Genomic DNA, 17,524 nt, shown 5'->3' with positions numbered 1-17,524 from the left:
ATCACATAAGCACCACCAAACCATCACGCTGATTAAAGATGGTCCCAGATATTTTTCTTTTTTCATAAGACAGAATCAATTTCATCAGTCTGAAATTAAATGTGGTCTAGTTGGAAATAACATGCAATCTGTTTCTGATAATAAAGTGTTGCCGTCTAAAGACAGAAATTCACATTTAACTATTACATTTGCACTCGGCAAGCTTCCTGCTCTACAAGAATATAACCAGTAACATGTTTGGAAATGTGGCTGCATTTATAAATTAGACAGCAATTATTGGCAAACCTTTGACAATCTGTGATTGCAGCCAGCCCAAGTCAGACTGTGACTGTTTGCAGAACGGTTGCCTACTATTTGGCGGCCTGTGAAATTGCCTTGAGATAAAAAGTAATCGTGTGCGCAACACAACAACAGCATTGTGACTGTGCTATTAGTTTGCTCTGAATTATCAGATACTTTGTTGAGCTAAGTGTGTGCACTGTTGGGTGGTTTTTCAGGTGAGCTGATTTAATGAAACTGTACTTGGTTAAAATTATATCAGGATGGTGGTGCATGAGATGGGCCCTCTTGGTGTCCCTGTATTGATATAATATTGCAGTAGTATGCTGTACTGTTTCATTCCCTCTCCTTAATACGGTCACATTTTTAGTGCTGACATTAATTCAGGCTGGTGTTTTGCAGATACTGTTTAATGAAGCTGTCAGACTCCTGGGCTCTGTGGCATATGTTTCTTAATGTAGTGATAATGATGTACCTGTCTTTTTGCTCATTTACGTAATAACGCCACCCACTTCACTTTGTATTCTAGCTAGATCCAGTTTATGCTGCTCCGGGAGTAGTGCTGCAATATTTGGATACCAAGTAAGCACTGGGGCCGATACTAAACCTATAACGGTATCTTATCCTATCGATCCAATCACACTAGTATCAGTCCAAAACCAATACCAGTGTTGGTATCAATATTGTTGTTTTTTTCCCCAAACTTGGCAACAAAAAAGTGGCTCTACAAAGACTCAGTATGCAAAAGTAATTAGTACTCGAGCCTAACTGTTTAACTGATAACATAGCTTAAAAAAAACATCATTGTTAAAAGCACTTTGAACAATTACGAGTACAATACACGTGAAAAAGTTCGTGGCCCGTACGGGGATCGAACCCGCGACCTTGGCGTTATTAGCACCACGCTCTAACCAACTGAGCTAACCGGCCAGTGTAGGGCGTGACTTTGAGACCCTACATGGCAGAACATCTGATAGGAAACTGAAAGTTAAAGGGAGGAGATTCTCATTATAAACCTGAACAGAAAGTGGAAGTGAAAGAGAACAGACGGCTCTTCACAAAAGGCTTTAACTTTTAACTTCGTGAACTTCAATCAGCCTAAACGACACAAGGTACAGATATTTCGTTGTATTTATCGCGAGTAATCGGTACTCAGTTTTTATGACAAACCTTAGAGTCCTACTGTGTTGGATAAAAACCGGCCAACGCTAATTTAGCCAAATATTGTTTGATTTCTGCATATAATGTTAGTTCTTTTCTGGGCATCTAAATACTCAGTACTACCAAATTCGCTATATTATACAGTATGGTTTACAATATTAGGATACATTATGTAACTTTAACTGTAGATTTGACTTTAAGCAGCTGTCTTACAGTCAAGGTTTGGGGGTTTTCAGCTATTTTTTCTCAATATAGACTACTTTTTGACATAAACGAGGTACTTCTCTTGTCACGTAGACTTATATATTGAAATCTGTACAGCTAACAATGCAGTTGCCGTTGTCACAATTAACATTTGACCCAATCTGATTCACTGAGGTCAAAGTCCTGAGCTATGTGCAATAAACTGTATGCCCCGAACCTCTCCTGAATTTGTTATAAGTTACTGGCATTAATGTTCATGCCTTACATGGTTTCTGGTCTTTGCAGGGCTTAAACAGCAGCCATTTGTGAAGCAGGATGTCGCTACAGTTCTTTGGATGGGAGGTTACCTATGATGATGAGTCTCCCAGTGTGGAGCTGACAGCCTCCCAGGCACCAAAAGATAAGGGTGTCTACACCATGTACCATGGTACCAGCATTGCCAATGCACGTCTCATCCTTGCCAGTGGCTTTCAGCAGTCGCAGGGGGGCATGCTAGGAAAGGGTGTGTACGTCAGCCGTGATAAGAAAAAGGCAGAACGTTATCCATTGAACAACAGCCCTGCAGACCGTGTGGTCCTCAAGTTACACGTGCGTGTTGGCCGTGTCAAACGCATTGACAAGGACAACCATCCTATGCAGTACACTTGGAGCACGCAGGGATATGACACTGCTTGGGTACCCCCTAACTGTGGGATGAAAGCTGTGCCCAGCGGCCTGGAAGAGGACTGTGTGTTCGACCCCAAAAGAGTGACAGTCGTGGGCATTGCAAAGGCTCCACACAATGTGCAGACAGAACTTCAGCAGCTGGTGACTAAGAACATCAGCCATTCCAGCACAGTCCCGGGTGGAGTAGTGCATGGTGCTACTGCTTTGGACGTGTGTTCACTATGCAAACGCAGGCAGCAGCAGTCGCCACACATCACGACACCATGCTGGGGCTGTGGGCAAAACATCTGTATTCTTATGAGCAAACATGTATGTCCAGTTAGCGTTTGAGAGTGAGTGACACGGATGGATTCACATATATGATCCGGCAGAGTGTCAGAAAAAAGCTCAAAAATGCATATGACTCAAAGTTTCTTCTGTTTCTTCAACTTTAGGGATGTTTGAATATTGTTTACAAAGTTTTATGTGAATTTTAAAAGTCACTGCTCATTCTAATTTACACTGCTGTCTTTTATAGTTTACATGTAATCAAGATGAGACAATCGTTAGATATTGAGAAAATGTCTTTATTTAGCCTTGAATGTGGATGCGGTACCTGCATTTTAAGCACATTTTGAAATATGTGACAATCATAATTTCAACTTACTGAGGTGATTAGATCATGTAAAGCCATTAAAGCCATTATTTAAAGACCCACTGATAGTGGTGGTTTTTGTCTGGTGATAAACCTGCTAAGCAATGTGATTTCATAAAGCATAAGGAGATGGATGCAAAGTTCAGGATGAAGAGTTGAGGACTGAATGAAACTCCAGTAATCTTTGATCTCCGTTCATTTTGGCATGTTGCAATAGGTCCTGCAAAAAGAAGTGGTGGTAAATGATTACAAAGGCAAGGACCAAGAATAATCACTTTTAGTTTAACTATGTGTATGCTGTCACCATTTCCACAAACGTTTCTCCCAAACAAATGTTCCTAAGTGGTGTCTGCAGGAATGAGGTAGCTGCATGTTCACCTTCATGAGTTCCTCGTCGTTTTTGGCATGCAGGTGTCTCAGGAGATACCAACTGGCCACCTGCACCACTGTCGCTGGTATATCTGGAATGTAAACCAGCCTCTCCAGCAAGCGTCTTGTTTCCCTATAGAAGACACAGCAGACATGAACAAACGTATAACATGATTGCTATCCATTAGGCAGCCTGTTCCCATGTAAATGTTTCTCTTCCTTTTTTGGATGCTTCCTTTACGGGTCACCAAAGAGGATCATCTGCCTCTATCTTACCATATCCCCAGCATCCTCCTTTGTTACACCAACCCTCTGCATGTCCTTCTTCACTACATTCATAAACTTTCTCTATTGTCTTCCCCTTTTCCTCCTACATGGCAGTTCATTATCCACAATAATGTATCCACAATCTCTACTCAGCCCATGTCCAAAGTATCTCAGCCTTGCCTCTCCAACTTTGTCTCCAAAACACTCGACATGAGCTATTCCTCTGATGTCCAACTGCAGCTTGGACTCCTGTCTTTTTGTTGGGGCCCTTGTCCGTACGTCATAGCAGGTCTAACTACTATCTGCTATCCTGTCACAAATCACCCAGATACTTGTCTCCACCTGCTCCACCTCAGTCTGGCCTGATACTGTAACTGTTATCTCTCTTCCATCAGTATTGACTAATATGAAATGAAATGAAAAGAGCTCCTGATACTGTGATTATGCTTGGCACAGAAGTTTCTGCAGCATTTCTCAAGGAATTTAGCCAGGTCATGGTTGGCATATTTGCTCAGCTCAGCATTCTCATGAATGTACTCTAATTAACCGTACTGGCAGTCCTCTGAGGGTGACAGAATGCTATAATACTACCAGGACATAAAATGTTGCTTTGCAGTTCCAAAAGTACCAATATATTGAAAAGACAGATGGAAGCATGGATTTGAAGTTTTAAGAATCTTATGTTTCATTTAATCACTTAAGCCGTTAAATTAAACATCTACAGGGATAAAATCATTTGCATGGCTATGTGGGCTGACCAACAGCACTGCAACCTGCACCTCTATGTACGTAAATAAACTTAGCATAAGGAGCTGCACCGACCTAGCAGCCATCTTTGTCACAAACTGGAGCAGAGCCTGGAAAAGAAGGGCCACAGGGGATGAGTCCAGCTTCAAGACCTCAGTAGTAGCTTCCAGCACCAAGTCCTTCCAGTCATTTCCTGGGACACCCACCTTAGAAGTCAGATCACACATGGTTCAGAGAAAACTAGGAAAGAGAAATCTGCACAAAATAAATACATCTAGTAAAGGTGTAATACGTCAAGCTACATTAATTCCAAACAACATGTGTAACACATGCACTAACTTTGGATACAAGCAAAAAGCTCTATTTAGCAATAGCGTCTTGTCAGCCACTTAGCCTTGGCTGCTCATCCTATGATTCATCAATCTTATCTCCTCTACTTTGAATCTGTCCTTACTTGACAGGGGTGTAAAAAAAGAGCCGACTCTGGCTTTTTGTGTGTATTCATTGAATTTTGTAATTTTTATGAAACACAACTGAGTCCTTATTGCTAAAATGCTACCTCTGGAACAAATAAATACATTATTCCCTAAATAATGCAATATAACATTTGTTGTTTGTATTGCTACAGTACAATCCTGCTTTAATAGCTGTAATTTCACACCTTAAAATTGTAGATCCTGATTTGAATCCCAAACATATACTTACCATACAAGGCCCGAGAGCTAGCAGGGCTAGTCGGAGGAGGCTGGCTACCTGACAGCTGTGCATGCCAAGCTGCGAGGCCAGCTGGAGACTCTGTCTGTAAGCCATGACCGCCTGAACCAGTAGGCCCTGGCTGCGATACACCTCAGCCAGCCACTGAGCAGAAGGAAGCAGAAGAACAGAGGAGTCACAAAATGAATGAAGATGATTTGGATCAGAGACAAGAATTCACTGAGTGACAGGTGGGGGAGAAAATATGAGAGGATAAGCATAATTACTGTTTTAAGATGCCATTATCTTCATCTAATCAAAAGATAACATGGCTAGAAGAATACTTATAACTACATAATATTGACATTTTCATTAGAATATTAATAATGAAGCTCGAATGCTATATTTTTCATTCTCCACATATATACTGTCACACGGTAGCACCAACTGCCAATATGTTCAAGGCTTTTGCTGCTACCCTGTTACTGGTAGCAACTACTTGATGTTAAGTTCAGCAATTTGAGGTTTTCAAGTGAGGTAAAGAATGTTCAGAGTCTCAGTGAAAGCAAGAGAAAATGGCAGTAGAGGAGAAAAATAACATAATTTTAGCATGAGAGCAAAACCTTTTTTTCCAATATGCTGTCTTATCTTTTGAAATATCTATGTTTCCATTTTTAGCGGTTTTCAAACTTACAATTAAAATACTGGTAATTGAAATCAAAGAAGAGATCATCACTTAGTCACTCTAGCCTTGCTGGAGTACTTTAAATGGATAAGCGGGTAAATGTAAACGCTTACATGCCATGCCCCAAGGTTGGTAGGGTTCATCATCACAGCACTGCTGAGCTGCTCCAACACAGGCTCTGGGAGGACAGTACCACCATCAGTCATAAGGAGGCGCTGACACTGCACCTGCCTCAGTGATAACATCACTGCTGCATGCTCAGGGGACACATTCAAGACCTGTGATAAAGGTAAAACTGTGTCAAAGGTGGCAGAGTTAAATATATTGCCAGAATGGACAAGATTAGAAATGGCTATCTGAGGGACAGCTCAGCTCAGTGTACCTCAGTGTTTTGGAGACAAAGTTAGAGGTGTGCACACAGTGTGTGTGAGTCCCCAATATCCTACCTGTGTGCAAAGGACCTCTGCTTGCTCTAGCTGTCCCTCCAGCATGAGACCAGTCACTGCCTGTTGTAGTACCCATCCTTCCAGAGCCTGAGCTAGAGGCCGCTCTATTTCATCCACACTACGCACTGAGACACAAAACCGCAAAAAGGTGTTAGCTACACAGTCAAATACGCAGAGACAAGTACACAAATGGGGCGACAGTAAAAGAGCACCAGTGAGCATACCTTTCTCAGAAACCACAGACATAAGGGTCTGCTGCAGCGCTTGTCTGCGAGGAGCAGAACCAGAAAGATAACAGGAAGTGTTTTCGGTGTAACAAGCAGCCATTAATCCGGCCCACGTTGCTGGATCATCTAAAGTAGAGAGCAGAATGACGACTCAAATACGTATAAGCAAGTATCTCACACACCCGTGTTCTTCAATAAATGTCACATGCAAAACAGCCATTTTTTCTATATAGGTAAGGTTACACTCCACTGATATAAATAAACATTAACAAACCTTCCTGGCAAGAAAAGGAAATGTATTTCCTCAATCTAATTGAATTTAATTGTTCTAAATTAGAGAATTTAAAAAAAATTTAATTGTATTTGTTATTTATATTTCCAGCTTTAAAAGACAATAAAAAGAATATCATGTTTATCGTGTGTAAGAAAATAATGTGTGTGTTTACCAGGACAGAGCAGCACAGCTCTCTGCATAGTCTTCAATGCATTCTTCTGACTGTCCTCTCCAGAGTGTCTGCCACTGGCCAGCTGGTTCACTCCACTGTACAACAACGCCCTCTGCAGTCACACAAGTTACGTCAACCGTTTAACATGCAAACAATGTGAATATATGGGTAAAATATACCTTTTGGATGTTTCGGTTTTTAAAAGTTTTAAAATATGTCTACAATGTACAAAAACTGAGAAAAAGAAATTACTGCTAAATTAAATGGGCCAGTTAGATTTTTTTAAAGGTTTACCGGAGAACACAAGACATAAGATAAAAGTCACATTTTTACCTTTCCTTGGGTCATACTGGAGAGACAGGCAACATGGCCAGCTACTGCAGCACCCTGTGAAATAAACAAGTGAAAAACATGAACCCCAATGAACCAAATGTGTTTGAGCATATTTGATTTGTCAGGCTTAGTACACAGGCTTACATTTGCCTTTCTAGGGTAGTACTGTGGAACCACTCTGGACAGAAGCGCCCACAAAGAAGCATTTCCAGGATTGCTATAAATAAATCAAGAAAACATGGAAAGTTGTTAAATTTATGATCTGTTGCTGCAGTGTCTAGGGTTGTTGCAGTTGTGGTTGATTGTTTTGTTTGATCACTAGAGAGTAGAATAAAATGCATATAGTGTAAAAGAGTACATACCAGCAAAATTATTTGTTTTTTGAAGTAAAGGCAAGCTTATCATTAATGCAAATTTCATTAAAGGGAAATACCTGTGCACAGCTCTTGAAACCTCCCTTGGCACTGCACTAAAATTCCCCTGCACAGCCAACAAGGTGCAGGTGAGTAGACATCGCTGCTCGATAGCACTCCCAGAGGCTGAACCTTGCTTTAGGAGCTCAGTAAGCGCAGCAGCAGCAAGTGTAGCATCACTGTTGGCCAGTCCGAGCGCACATAAACAAACCAGGGACTCTGAAATTGGCTCCTTTAACATTGAACTATGGGAACAAAAAGTAAAAACAAATAGTTTCAGCTAAAATTCAAGACTAGTACAAATATTATTTATATCTATCTATCATTAGATGGTTTCAAAATGTTTCCCATGACATAATTAAATTGTTTTCTTGACAGTTTTCCTGAATAACAGCATATTTTTAAAGTAGAAACCTATCACACGTATCTATTTTTGATTTATTTTTATGGTTTACACAGCCAGAGCTTATGTGTAGATACTGGGCACAGACTCCCAGTGGCATGCAGATAAAAATAAAAAATAGGAACCATTTGTGGCAAGTCTAAACCTGAAAAATGACAGTATGTGCACAATAAAATAAGCTCTTCCAACCAAAGCATAGAGCACAATATAAGTGATTAAAGGAGATTCAAATGTTTTGTCCTTCAGGTTCAGCAATACTGGCAAGCAAAACGCTCTTTTTACAATCAACATTAAAACATAAAACAAAAACCAATAAAGCTTTCTGATCTTTTTTTTTTTTTTTAATACTAGCAAATATTGAAAATGAACGATGGGAAAAACCAACATTATTGATTAAAATGACAGATAAATAGGACATAAAACTAGTACAATCCATAAAACACTCACTACGACTCACCATTTAAACAGCAGAGTCTTGGCTGAGTCTAGGTTACCCTGCTGGTGCTGCAGCAGGGCCAGAGCTGTCAGTGTATAAGCCTTTTCCTTCTCACTAGAAGCCACAGCCAAGGCGCGTTCATAGGCTATAATATATACACACATGCAGCAGTTTATTCACAGCCCCTTTGACATGTAAACACATATGAAATCTCTTCACTTTGGTGTTTTCCAGTCCTTACCGCTGATGCTGTCTGAGATGAGTCCTGCCTTGCAGTAGGCCAGAGCCAACCCAACCAGGTCACTGAGCTCTTGCAGTGGAGTGGAATTATAAACATGCACAGCCTCCTCCCACTGACCTGAAGTGCTGGAAAAGCCAGAGCGGAACATAAAAAAGTGACATTTAGGATAAAAGATAAGCAATTTGAAAAAATAGTTTAAGTATATCATAATGAGACAGCTGGTTACCACAATGCACGGCCATAGCTGCCCAGAGAAAATGCCAACTCTTCTGAAGAGGATGTGGACTGAAGTAGTTCAACCGCTCTGAGGAAGCATATTGGATTGCAAAAGGTCAATTGAAAACCCAATATATATAACATTATGTTCCTTCTCAGTTATACTGCTTCATCAATTAGAAAGCAGAGACAGTCAGTGTATTTCAAATACATACCTCTGGTAAGCCTGTAAAGCCTGTCTCTTCAGCTGCAGATGCTCATTCAGATAGCCCAGCATAATGAAGGCATCAGGATCTGATTGAATCCTTTCTGAAAGAGATGCAAAAAAATATACAAATAACCAAAAAGTCTGCCAGTAACACATGCAAAGCTAAGTGAAAACCACAACACCTGTGGATCCTGTGTGCAAATCAGTACGCAAGACATGTACCTGTGTACTTGCTGAGCGCCACCTGAGCAGCAGAGATGGCATTCATCTGCACGATGTTGTAACGGTACAGTTCTGAGTCTCTGTTGCTCTTATCCAGCAGCGTGGAGCAAACCCAGAAGGCATATCCTTTCACGCCTTCCATCTGACGGAGAAACATGTCAGGATTGATAAGGAAAGACAGAAATGAAGGGAATATCAAGTCTGACAGAGCAAAGCAAAACATCACTTTGTGTTGTACCATGCCATCATTACTATATCCTTACAACTAAAAGGCTTGGAGCTTAAAACTAAGCACAGCGACTAAGAAAGGTGAAGCAAACACTGTTATTATCTTGCTAATAAGTGGGTATTACAATAGCAGGTCACGCACATGTGTGCTGAGTTCAGTGGTGTGCCTGAAAAGATCCATGGTGTCATAGCTTCCCACGCGTTCTGCTATCAGCGCCTGGTAGGAGGACAAAGGATGAAACTATAATTTAGACAGATAAAGACAAAGAGGCCAAAAAAGTCACAGTGTTATGCCAGTACTTTCAGTGTAATCAAACTTTATGGAGCTCCCTCACCGAGCAATGATGTCTTTCACATTCCTTACTACTCCAAAAATACAGCCCAAGGAATAATTTTACCTCTCTCTGCTAGTTGTGGCTTTGAATTTATATGCATTTATTAGAAATAGTATACATTCATCAACAGTGAACCGTTGCCTGTAATGTGATATTTTCTTGGCTTGGGGGCTTTCAAGTTATCAATAAATGCTGAGAGTGGTACCTGTCCGATCCAGCAGTTGACATAAAGTGGCTCCAAAGACTGAGCAATCTTGAAGGCCTCGTGTGCAAGCTAAAACAATAAATCCACATTTGAACAATGAAAATGTCATCCACCTATGTTAAAAACAGAAGAAATATGTAGCATAAACCAAGTAATCACATACCTCTATATTTTCCTTCTTCAGATACAGGCTACCAAGGTTTGTCCAGGCCACAACATTCTGCAATGACATTTAAGAGTCACGTAAAAACAGCAGAATATTTACTACCGTAATACTTTAATAATCTCTACAGCAAATGTGCCGTACGTACATTAGGCTCAACTTGGATGGACTTGATGAAGCAATGCTGAGCCAGAGCATAGTTCTCAAGATCTGATGTGAGAAAAGAAGGAGAAAATATTTTGTTCTTTTTTGTAAAGATTGCTTAGAAGTATATAATTATTTATAATCGTAAAAGGTTTTGTAAAAATGATTGCACCTTCTTGTAGACTAAAAATCTTGAGGTGACTTAAATGAAATGAAATGTATTCATAAGATTTGCTTTTCTATTTTTGTAACTTAACAACATATTTATCAAACTTAAGTCCATTAAGTTGAGAGACCTTAGTACTCTTGTCAGAGAAATAAAGATATTTTTCAAATGCCACAACATTTTGACTCTTTTTATGTAGAAATAATAACAGGCAGAGCTTTCAACAGACTTCAGGGAGACGATGTTGCTTCATTCCTAAGTGCAAAAATAAGGGAAATAAAACAAGCTATACAGGCTTTTACTCTAAAAACACAACCGTTACCTGAGAATGTCGTTACCTTTGTTCATGGAAACAACTCCCAGGGCATTCCAGTAGCTGTGGTTGCTGCTGTCCATCATGATGGCTTTTTTTAAGCACTGCATAGACAAAAAGACCATGAGATAGAGACCTCTTTCTGGAACAAACAATGCAAAGATGTTGTACAGGGTTCGGCAAATAACCTGCTGGGCCTTCTCTATGTCCATAGCTGGGGAGTTCTGGTCATTCTGTGTAAGGCTGGCCTGATGATAATAGTTGAGCCCTAAGTCATACCACCGACTGGCAACTTCAGGCATCAGTTTCAAAGCATGAGCATAGCACCTGTGGCAAAACATATCAGTTTCAATTTCTGCTTGGCTAAAAGGGGCAGGTAGGATAAGCAATGTAAAAAAAGCACAAATATATAGTACTAACTATTCTTATGCATTATCAGCCTTATAATGATATGATAATGGCCATACCTCTCACCGACTTTTAGTGTCTGGGCCTGGTTGAGCATTTGGCTCTCAGTGTTGGCATCTAAACCAGCAAGTAGGGCTGGCACTATAACCTTGGCTCTGTTTGGGGAGACGGTGCTAACTGCAGTGCAAGCATCGCCCAGCAGCTTCCACAAGCAGGAAAGGTCTGGTCGCAGCTGTACAGCTCTGGAGATCACAAAGTAAAGAATCTTAGAAAAAGACTACGTGTGCTATGCATAATGTTCAGAACCACCAGATGAAGTATCGAGGAACAGCCCTACAGTAAACGCAGGAGCTCTTGACCAGCAACAAGATAAGTGTTGGAATAAAGTTCAACTTTTGCCAAATAATGTCAAGTGGTATAATAAATAGATTCGTCAATCAAATGTCAGTATATTCACCGCTAAAAGGACCATTACTGCACCATAGCTTCACTAGCAAGTACCTGTTTGCTGTTATAACAATATTACAGATGTCATATATAGAGCGTTTAGGGTTCGCGGGTTGAATGAGTGTGTTGTCATTACCTGAAGAGGTTCTGTATTGCTTGCTGAATGAGGTCAATGGCTCCTCCATCTCTGCAGTCCTGCATTAAACTTTTTGCCAGAGACAGCTGACACTCCCCAAGACCTGAATAAAAGACCATGTTAAGTAAAATTAAATGCCCAGATTTAGACATATCACTCCCTGAAGATGTGCAATAAAATACCTAATAGATTACATTAAATCAAATAAAGTGCATCTAAAGGGTACAATGAAACATTCACTTACCTTTAAGAGCAGGGACATAGTCCTGCTTTGCTGTGATCAGCAAGTACTCTGCGACAGCCTCTTTGAACTTGCCCAGAGTCTGTTTGATTGCAGCAGCCTGGTAGACACTGTAGATGGAGCAGGGCTGAAGCTGATGGGCTTTACCAAAAGCTTTCAGAGCTGCTGTGAAGCTCCGGCGGTTTAGATATGCTTCACCTAAACACTCCCAACACACCCAGTCCTCTGGGTCTGCTCTTAAAGCGGCCTGCAGGCTAAAATTAGAAATAAAATATTCAACAGCACTTATACACTTAGACCGTGGTAATAAATTTAGTTGTCTCAGATGTGTAAATCTTACTCCGCTATGGCCTGTTGATTTTCTCCAACTTTCAGGTAGTATAGGCCTCGTCTCATCCAGGCCCATTTAGCCGAGCCTGGAGTGGCTTTCTCTAACACAGACTGAAGAATGGCTAAGGCAGCGTCCTGTGTCAATCAGCAAAGAGAGAAAGAAGGCACAAAACGGGGAAAAAACTTGTAAGGAGACTAAAGGCAATAGCAAGGAGCCAAACAAGACGCCCGATTCTCAGAATTTGGTGACTTTTTCACCCCCAAGACAACTCACCATGTCTCCCTGCCCCATACTGAGATCCACCGAGGCAGCGCCAGACTCCACATCTTCACTGTCCAGCTGAAAGGCCTTTTTGTAGCAGCCTTGTGCACGGCCATAATCCTTTGCAATGTCCCGATAATAATGCCCCAGGTAGCGAAATACACAGCCAAGGTGTGGATCTAGCTTTGCAGCCTGAAAAGGGCAAAACAGGCCTTTCAAACTAAAATGTCATTCATCTCTTATTTTCAAAGACCGACCCATTAGCACCTGAATTCACCTTTCCTACCACATACACAAAACTTTCAATAATAATTTCACAAACCTTCAGCAAATGTGTGTGAGCTTTGCTCCGGTCTTTACGGGTCTCTTCTCCCATGTCCCAGTAGAGCTGTCCAAGCAAAAAAAAATACTCTCCACAGTCTGGGCTCTGACTTGCAGCCTTTAGGAAACTACATTAAAAAAAATACAAAAAACAGTTTGGTGGGATGAACCAAATTATTTTATGCCATGCAAATGGGCTCTTTTACGTAAGTTTAAGACAGTAGACTGCCATAGAAAATACGAATAAAAAGATTTATTCGTCTTTTTTTTTTTTTTTTACCTCTGCTCTGCCAGCTGCTTTTCACCTTTAACCATGTGCACCAGTCCTCTCAGAGCCAATCCTTGGGCTAGGTTTGGGTTGGAAGCCACCAGTTCTGATGACACCTATAAAGAACAGACTAGTTTACTGCTGGCCAGTTCATCAGTTCACCAGACACATACTCCTTGCGTCCTGCAATCATAACTTAGTTAAAATAACAGAAATATGTTGTTTTCATTGACAGAATCAGTAAGTATTCATTTAATTCAACCTTAAGTGCTTGGCCAGTCTGTCCCTTGTTAAGGTATGCACGTCCTTTAAGGGCTAACAGAACGGGGTCTTTTTCAGCTTCTGGAATCTAAAAAACAAACAGACACAGATGTGGCATTTCCTTTGATGTTATATCAACACTTACAGCTTCTAACAATCTCCACAACAATTTTATTAATTAAATACTATAGCTATACAATGCTGTTTAAAGCGAGCATTTACCAACTCATTACCTGTTTAAATGTCTCCAAAGCCTGCTCTCCAGCTTTCTCTCCTCCACTTCTCACTAAAGCCTCTAGTTTTAGTCGAAGAAGTCTGATCCTCAGCTCCTTCTCTTCAGAGTCACACACATTCAAACCTAATAAAAAAGGACACACACTGAAGTGTCTTTTTCAGGGATTAAAGACATTGATCTTTAAAGTCAGTACTTAAGACCCTTTTTAGTCACCCTCTTTTTAATTAAATATTGGTGATGTCTTGAGTGGACACAGTTAAATATACCTTGTGAGCATGATGTAGCGCTGTCAGCGTATCTGTAAATTTTAAACTGGGCTTCAGCCAGACTGTACCATCCTGTAGTTGAGCTCATTTTCTTCAACCCTAATAAAAGTGGAGGAGACAGATAATGAATAAAAATGACCATCGAGAGCACATATTAAAGGATAAAGTGTTAAGGTATGTTTTTTACATTGTTTGTTACTGTGACAACTCACCTTGTGTAAGGTCATCAATGGCATCTTTATACCTTCCTTCCAGCAATGTTTTTGTGCCCAGACACAAATGACCCAATCCACTGTCAGGGACCAGGTCCATGAGGCGGGAGAAAGAGCTAACTGCCTCCTCATTAAAGTTTCCTTTGGAGAAACGAGAAGAAGATACATATGACTCTGCCATTTATGAACATCCATTATGAATACAAAAAGGCAAGGATTTTCTTTTAAATGTTATTTTACCTGTTTTAAGGTAATGATGACAAAGAACCTCAAGAGGATAACTTTGGTTAGGGTAGAGGGAAATCATGGACTGACATGCTGCAGTCATTCTGGCTTCTTCTTGTGGTAGCTGCAGTAAGACCAGATTCATGATTAACAGGTCATTTTGAGAAGCATAACTACCTATAATGAGCTGGCCTTTTTGGATACACATTTTTAAGTTTCTGTGATAGTTAGCTAGACATAAGAGAAGATGCACTTACTAGAGAAAGACATTTGACATAGTCAGCTGAGACCTTCTTGTGGTCCTCTCCTGGTACAGGATCGATGAGAACCAGAGCTTTCTCAAATGCTGTGATTAACTGATAAGCACAAAGAAACCAAGAACAGCATTGATGTGTGTGCAGTAGGAAACACCATGAAGACTTTTGCTTCTCGTAATCAGTGGGTGGTTATGATATGTAGAAGTTATGGCGAGCCAGCTGTAGCCAGCCTGTTACATTGGATTTTGTTAGAAGACATGAATCTCAAGTACTGTAAAGTGTTTACATATAAAGGAAACATAATGTTGATGAGTTAAAAGTCCACATTTTGGTCTTACATGCTGCTGAGTTTCACTATCCTGCTCCACCTCCTTAAGACAGTCTGAGGGGAGCTGGGTCATCTTTTGCAATAGCTGCACTAACTCCTTTTTATCCACGGGTTCTTCTTCCTTCAGCTGTATGAGCTGCAGCCAAACCCTGGCCAGCTGTTCACATACAGAAACATATTCACATGTGTTAAAAACATAAAACACACACATAGACAATCTATTTTCATTAGTCTTGAAACTGCATACCTTTAAATATTCTTTGTCAGACTCATAAATTTCTGTCAGTTTGTTGATCACCTCATAACATTTGTTTTTGTCTGAGCTGCAAATCGAGAACATGATGAAAAATCAGTAACCGCATAATATTCTGTCACAGTGTATTAATTACTTTCAATTTGATTTTTTATTAATCATTATTTTTATCTGTTTTATATATTTATAGGAAACTTCAGGTAATAAAATGTTTCCATATATTACCTTGCATACAACTCAACAAGTTTCTGGTAGACATTAGGCAGCTCAACCTTGAAGTCCCACTGATCAGTCTTATCATACAAATTTGCCAAGCCCTTAAAGAAAGAACAATTATTCAGACTGTGCATTATTAATAGAGGACAGAGAGGAGAGAGGTATTTTATACGGGATGACATCCTGAGTAAAGATGAATCTATTTTTTAAAGAAAAAAAATCATAGAGGCATGCAGATTAAATCTGAAGTAATTTCAACTGGTTATTATTATCAAATTAACCAATCATAGTAGCGTAGTATTAAATGGCTAGAGAGAACAGTTATCATTAACTAATACATTCTGTACCTTACCTGCCAAGCCAGCAGCTGCTCCGGCTCCAGCTCCACTGCCTTTTTATAGGCTGCCTGTGACTGATCCGGTTGATCCAGTTCACTGGCTGACAAGCCGATGAAGACCCAAGCATTGTAATTGTTTTTCTCAATTTTCAAAACAGTCTAAACCCACAATGCAGAGAGGAAGGTCAATTTTACATTTTTACTCCTAGTATGTCTGAGAAGAGCATATTACATTTTCAACTTACTGTTATTTAAAAAACATTGAGATACTTTACCTTGCAGTGTTTTAGAGCTTCTTTGAATTCTTTGTTTTTAATGGCCTCTCTGGCACTTTTCAGCGCGGATTTCACTTCTTTATTAGACATCTTGTTGCTATGAAGAGACAACAAAGCAATACACCTTTCAAAAAAACAGCAAACTCTACACAATGATCAGATCTCAGTGGTTGAAAAAATGAATACAATTCAATTTTGTTTATATAGAACCAAATCACTGCTACAGTCAACTGTATAAGCTAGTTTTATAGGTAAAGGTAAAGACCCTACAATAATACAGGGAAAACCCCAATAATTAGACAACCTCCTGTGAGCAAGTACTTGGCAACAGTGGAAATGTAAAACTCCGGTTTGACAAGAAAAAATCCTCTGGCAGAACCAGGCTCAGGGAGAAGCATCCATCTGCTGGGACCGGTTGGACGTGAAGGAAGAAACACAAAAAAAAAAAGGCACACTGCATTTGCAGTAATATGCATTGACTTTGCATTTCAGTCTGTGTGTATAGACACAGTGAAAAAGAAGTGAGGTCAGTGATTTGCAGAAAGCCCTTCACAACCAACCTATATCTATTGCAGTGTAACTAAGCAAAGGTTCAGGGTCACTTGATCCAGCCCTAACTTAAGTGTTATGAAAACGTTTGAAGCCTAAAATTTCTCTGCATATTTGTATTAATGTGGACTGGGTTGTGTTAGGAAAGAGATTATGCCACATAGTGATTTACTATATTGCAGGAGTCTAAAGTGAATTTCTATATACTGAATTTCCAGAGGAACCTACCCAAGGGATTAATAAAGTTCTATCTAACTATCTATTTACATATATTAGTAGATGATTGTCGGCTAATGCTGCTAGTGAGCAACATTAGCTTGAGCTGTGGGCTTGTTCCGATCATAAAATGCATATTTTAGAGTGCAAGTAAATTTAGAACCATGGTTTACACTTAATATTCAACTTTCTCAATTGACCGAGTTAACTTTAACCCCTGTATCTTTTGAAAATGCGTAAAAATAAAAAAAACAATAAAAGTTGGATCACCTACTGTTTACATTGACAGCTTGCGGAGCCTGCTCCCTTCTCCAGCTGACCCGGAAGTAGAAGAAAAGTAACGAGACTGGACTTTCAAAATAAAATTCAAAGCGGCGCTTCAGCTGGAAAGCCTCTTCAATTGTTGAGCTTTGTTTACAGTCTGCTTTACGTGCTATTGTCCACAGCCAACTACCAGTGCAGCGTGAAATTTGACAAGATTAAATAAACGGAGAAGTAAAAGGTGCAATCATTTTTAAGTCTGATCTGTAACTGAATAATTATTTATTAAACAATATTTTTAAAATCCCGTTTATCAGGTTCTAGAGTATTGGTTTTTAAACTTTAAAGATGCAACTAGACAGATCTAATT

The 17,524-nt window shown here is 39.9% G+C and overlaps 2 protein-coding genes and 1 non-coding gene across 3 annotated transcripts; 1 reads left to right on the top strand and 2 right to left on the bottom strand.

The window, feature by feature from the left end:
• Positions 1–101: 101 nt before the first annotated feature.
• Positions 102–3,163, top strand: LOC147317230 (uncharacterized). The gene is made up of 2 exons (XM_086314020.1): positions 102–1,391; positions 1,930–3,163. Exon 2 carries the CDS (start codon positions 1,960–1,962, stop codon positions 2,638–2,640), a length of 681 nt encoding a protein of 226 aa, XP_086170146.1. The 5' UTR covers positions 102–1,391; positions 1,930–1,959; the 3' UTR covers positions 2,641–3,163.
• Positions 1,136–1,209, bottom strand: trnai-aau (transfer RNA isoleucine (anticodon AAU)). Its single transcript has one exon. It is a non-coding gene; the product is annotated as a tRNA-Ile (tRNA).
• skic3 (SKI3 subunit of superkiller complex) lies at positions 2,862–17,204 on the bottom strand. Its single transcript, XM_086313991.1, has 41 exons — positions 17,168–17,204; positions 16,129–16,225; positions 15,869–16,012; positions 15,526–15,617; positions 15,295–15,370; positions 15,058–15,204; positions 14,720–14,818; positions 14,478–14,586; positions 14,238–14,378; positions 14,026–14,124; positions 13,758–13,882; positions 13,526–13,612; positions 13,276–13,379; positions 12,997–13,123; positions 12,687–12,866; positions 12,423–12,547; positions 12,086–12,336; positions 11,842–11,944; positions 11,318–11,500; positions 11,039–11,177; positions 10,876–10,954; positions 10,376–10,437; positions 10,228–10,284; positions 10,065–10,133; positions 9,667–9,741; positions 9,297–9,438; positions 9,082–9,175; positions 8,877–8,954; positions 8,651–8,775; positions 8,431–8,554; positions 7,591–7,815; positions 7,302–7,374; positions 7,158–7,211; positions 6,825–6,936; positions 6,376–6,504; positions 6,152–6,276; positions 5,819–5,983; positions 5,033–5,185; positions 4,403–4,533; positions 3,323–3,446; positions 2,862–3,164 (listed from the first exon to the last, which is right to left on the bottom strand). Exons 2-41 carry the CDS (start codon positions 16,216–16,218, stop codon positions 3,087–3,089), a joined length of 4,695 nt encoding a protein of 1,564 aa, XP_086170117.1. The 5' UTR covers positions 16,219–16,225; positions 17,168–17,204; the 3' UTR covers positions 2,862–3,086.
• Positions 17,205–17,524: the final 320 nt, after the last annotated feature.

Source organism: Aulonocara sp. 'chitande type north' Nkhata Bay, linkage group LG12, assembly GCF_057382095.1.
Source record: "Aulonocara sp. 'chitande type north' Nkhata Bay isolate Kocher_YH1m ecotype deep benthic linkage group LG12, A_spYH_male_GT1.1, whole genome shotgun sequence".
NCBI lineage: Eukaryota > Metazoa > Chordata > Actinopteri > Cichliformes > Cichlidae > Aulonocara > Aulonocara sp. 'chitande type north' Nkhata Bay.
The sequence above is the reverse complement of the archived record's forward strand: the minus strand, read 5'-3'. Positions and strand labels throughout refer to the sequence as shown.

What these genes read in the sequence shown, in the direction of transcription:
- LOC147317230 (XM_086314020.1), top strand. Translation starts at nt 1,960, where the DNA reads ATGTCGCTACAGTTCTTTGGATGGGAGGTTACCTATGATGATGAGTCT.
- skic3 (XM_086313991.1), bottom strand. Translation starts at nt 16,218, where the DNA reads ATGTCTAATAAAGAAGTGAAATCCGCGCTGAAAAGTGCCAGAGAGGCC. An exon ending in CGCTACATCATGCTCACAAG is followed by an intron (nt 13,883 to 14,025) that starts GTATATTTAACT and finishes CTTTTTTATTAG; the next exon opens with GTTTGAATGTGTGTGACTCT. An exon ending in AAGCAGCTGGCAGAGCAGAG is followed by an intron (nt 13,124 to 13,275) that starts GTAAAAAAAAAA and finishes TTTTTAATGTAG; the next exon opens with TTTCCTAAAGGCTGCAAGTC.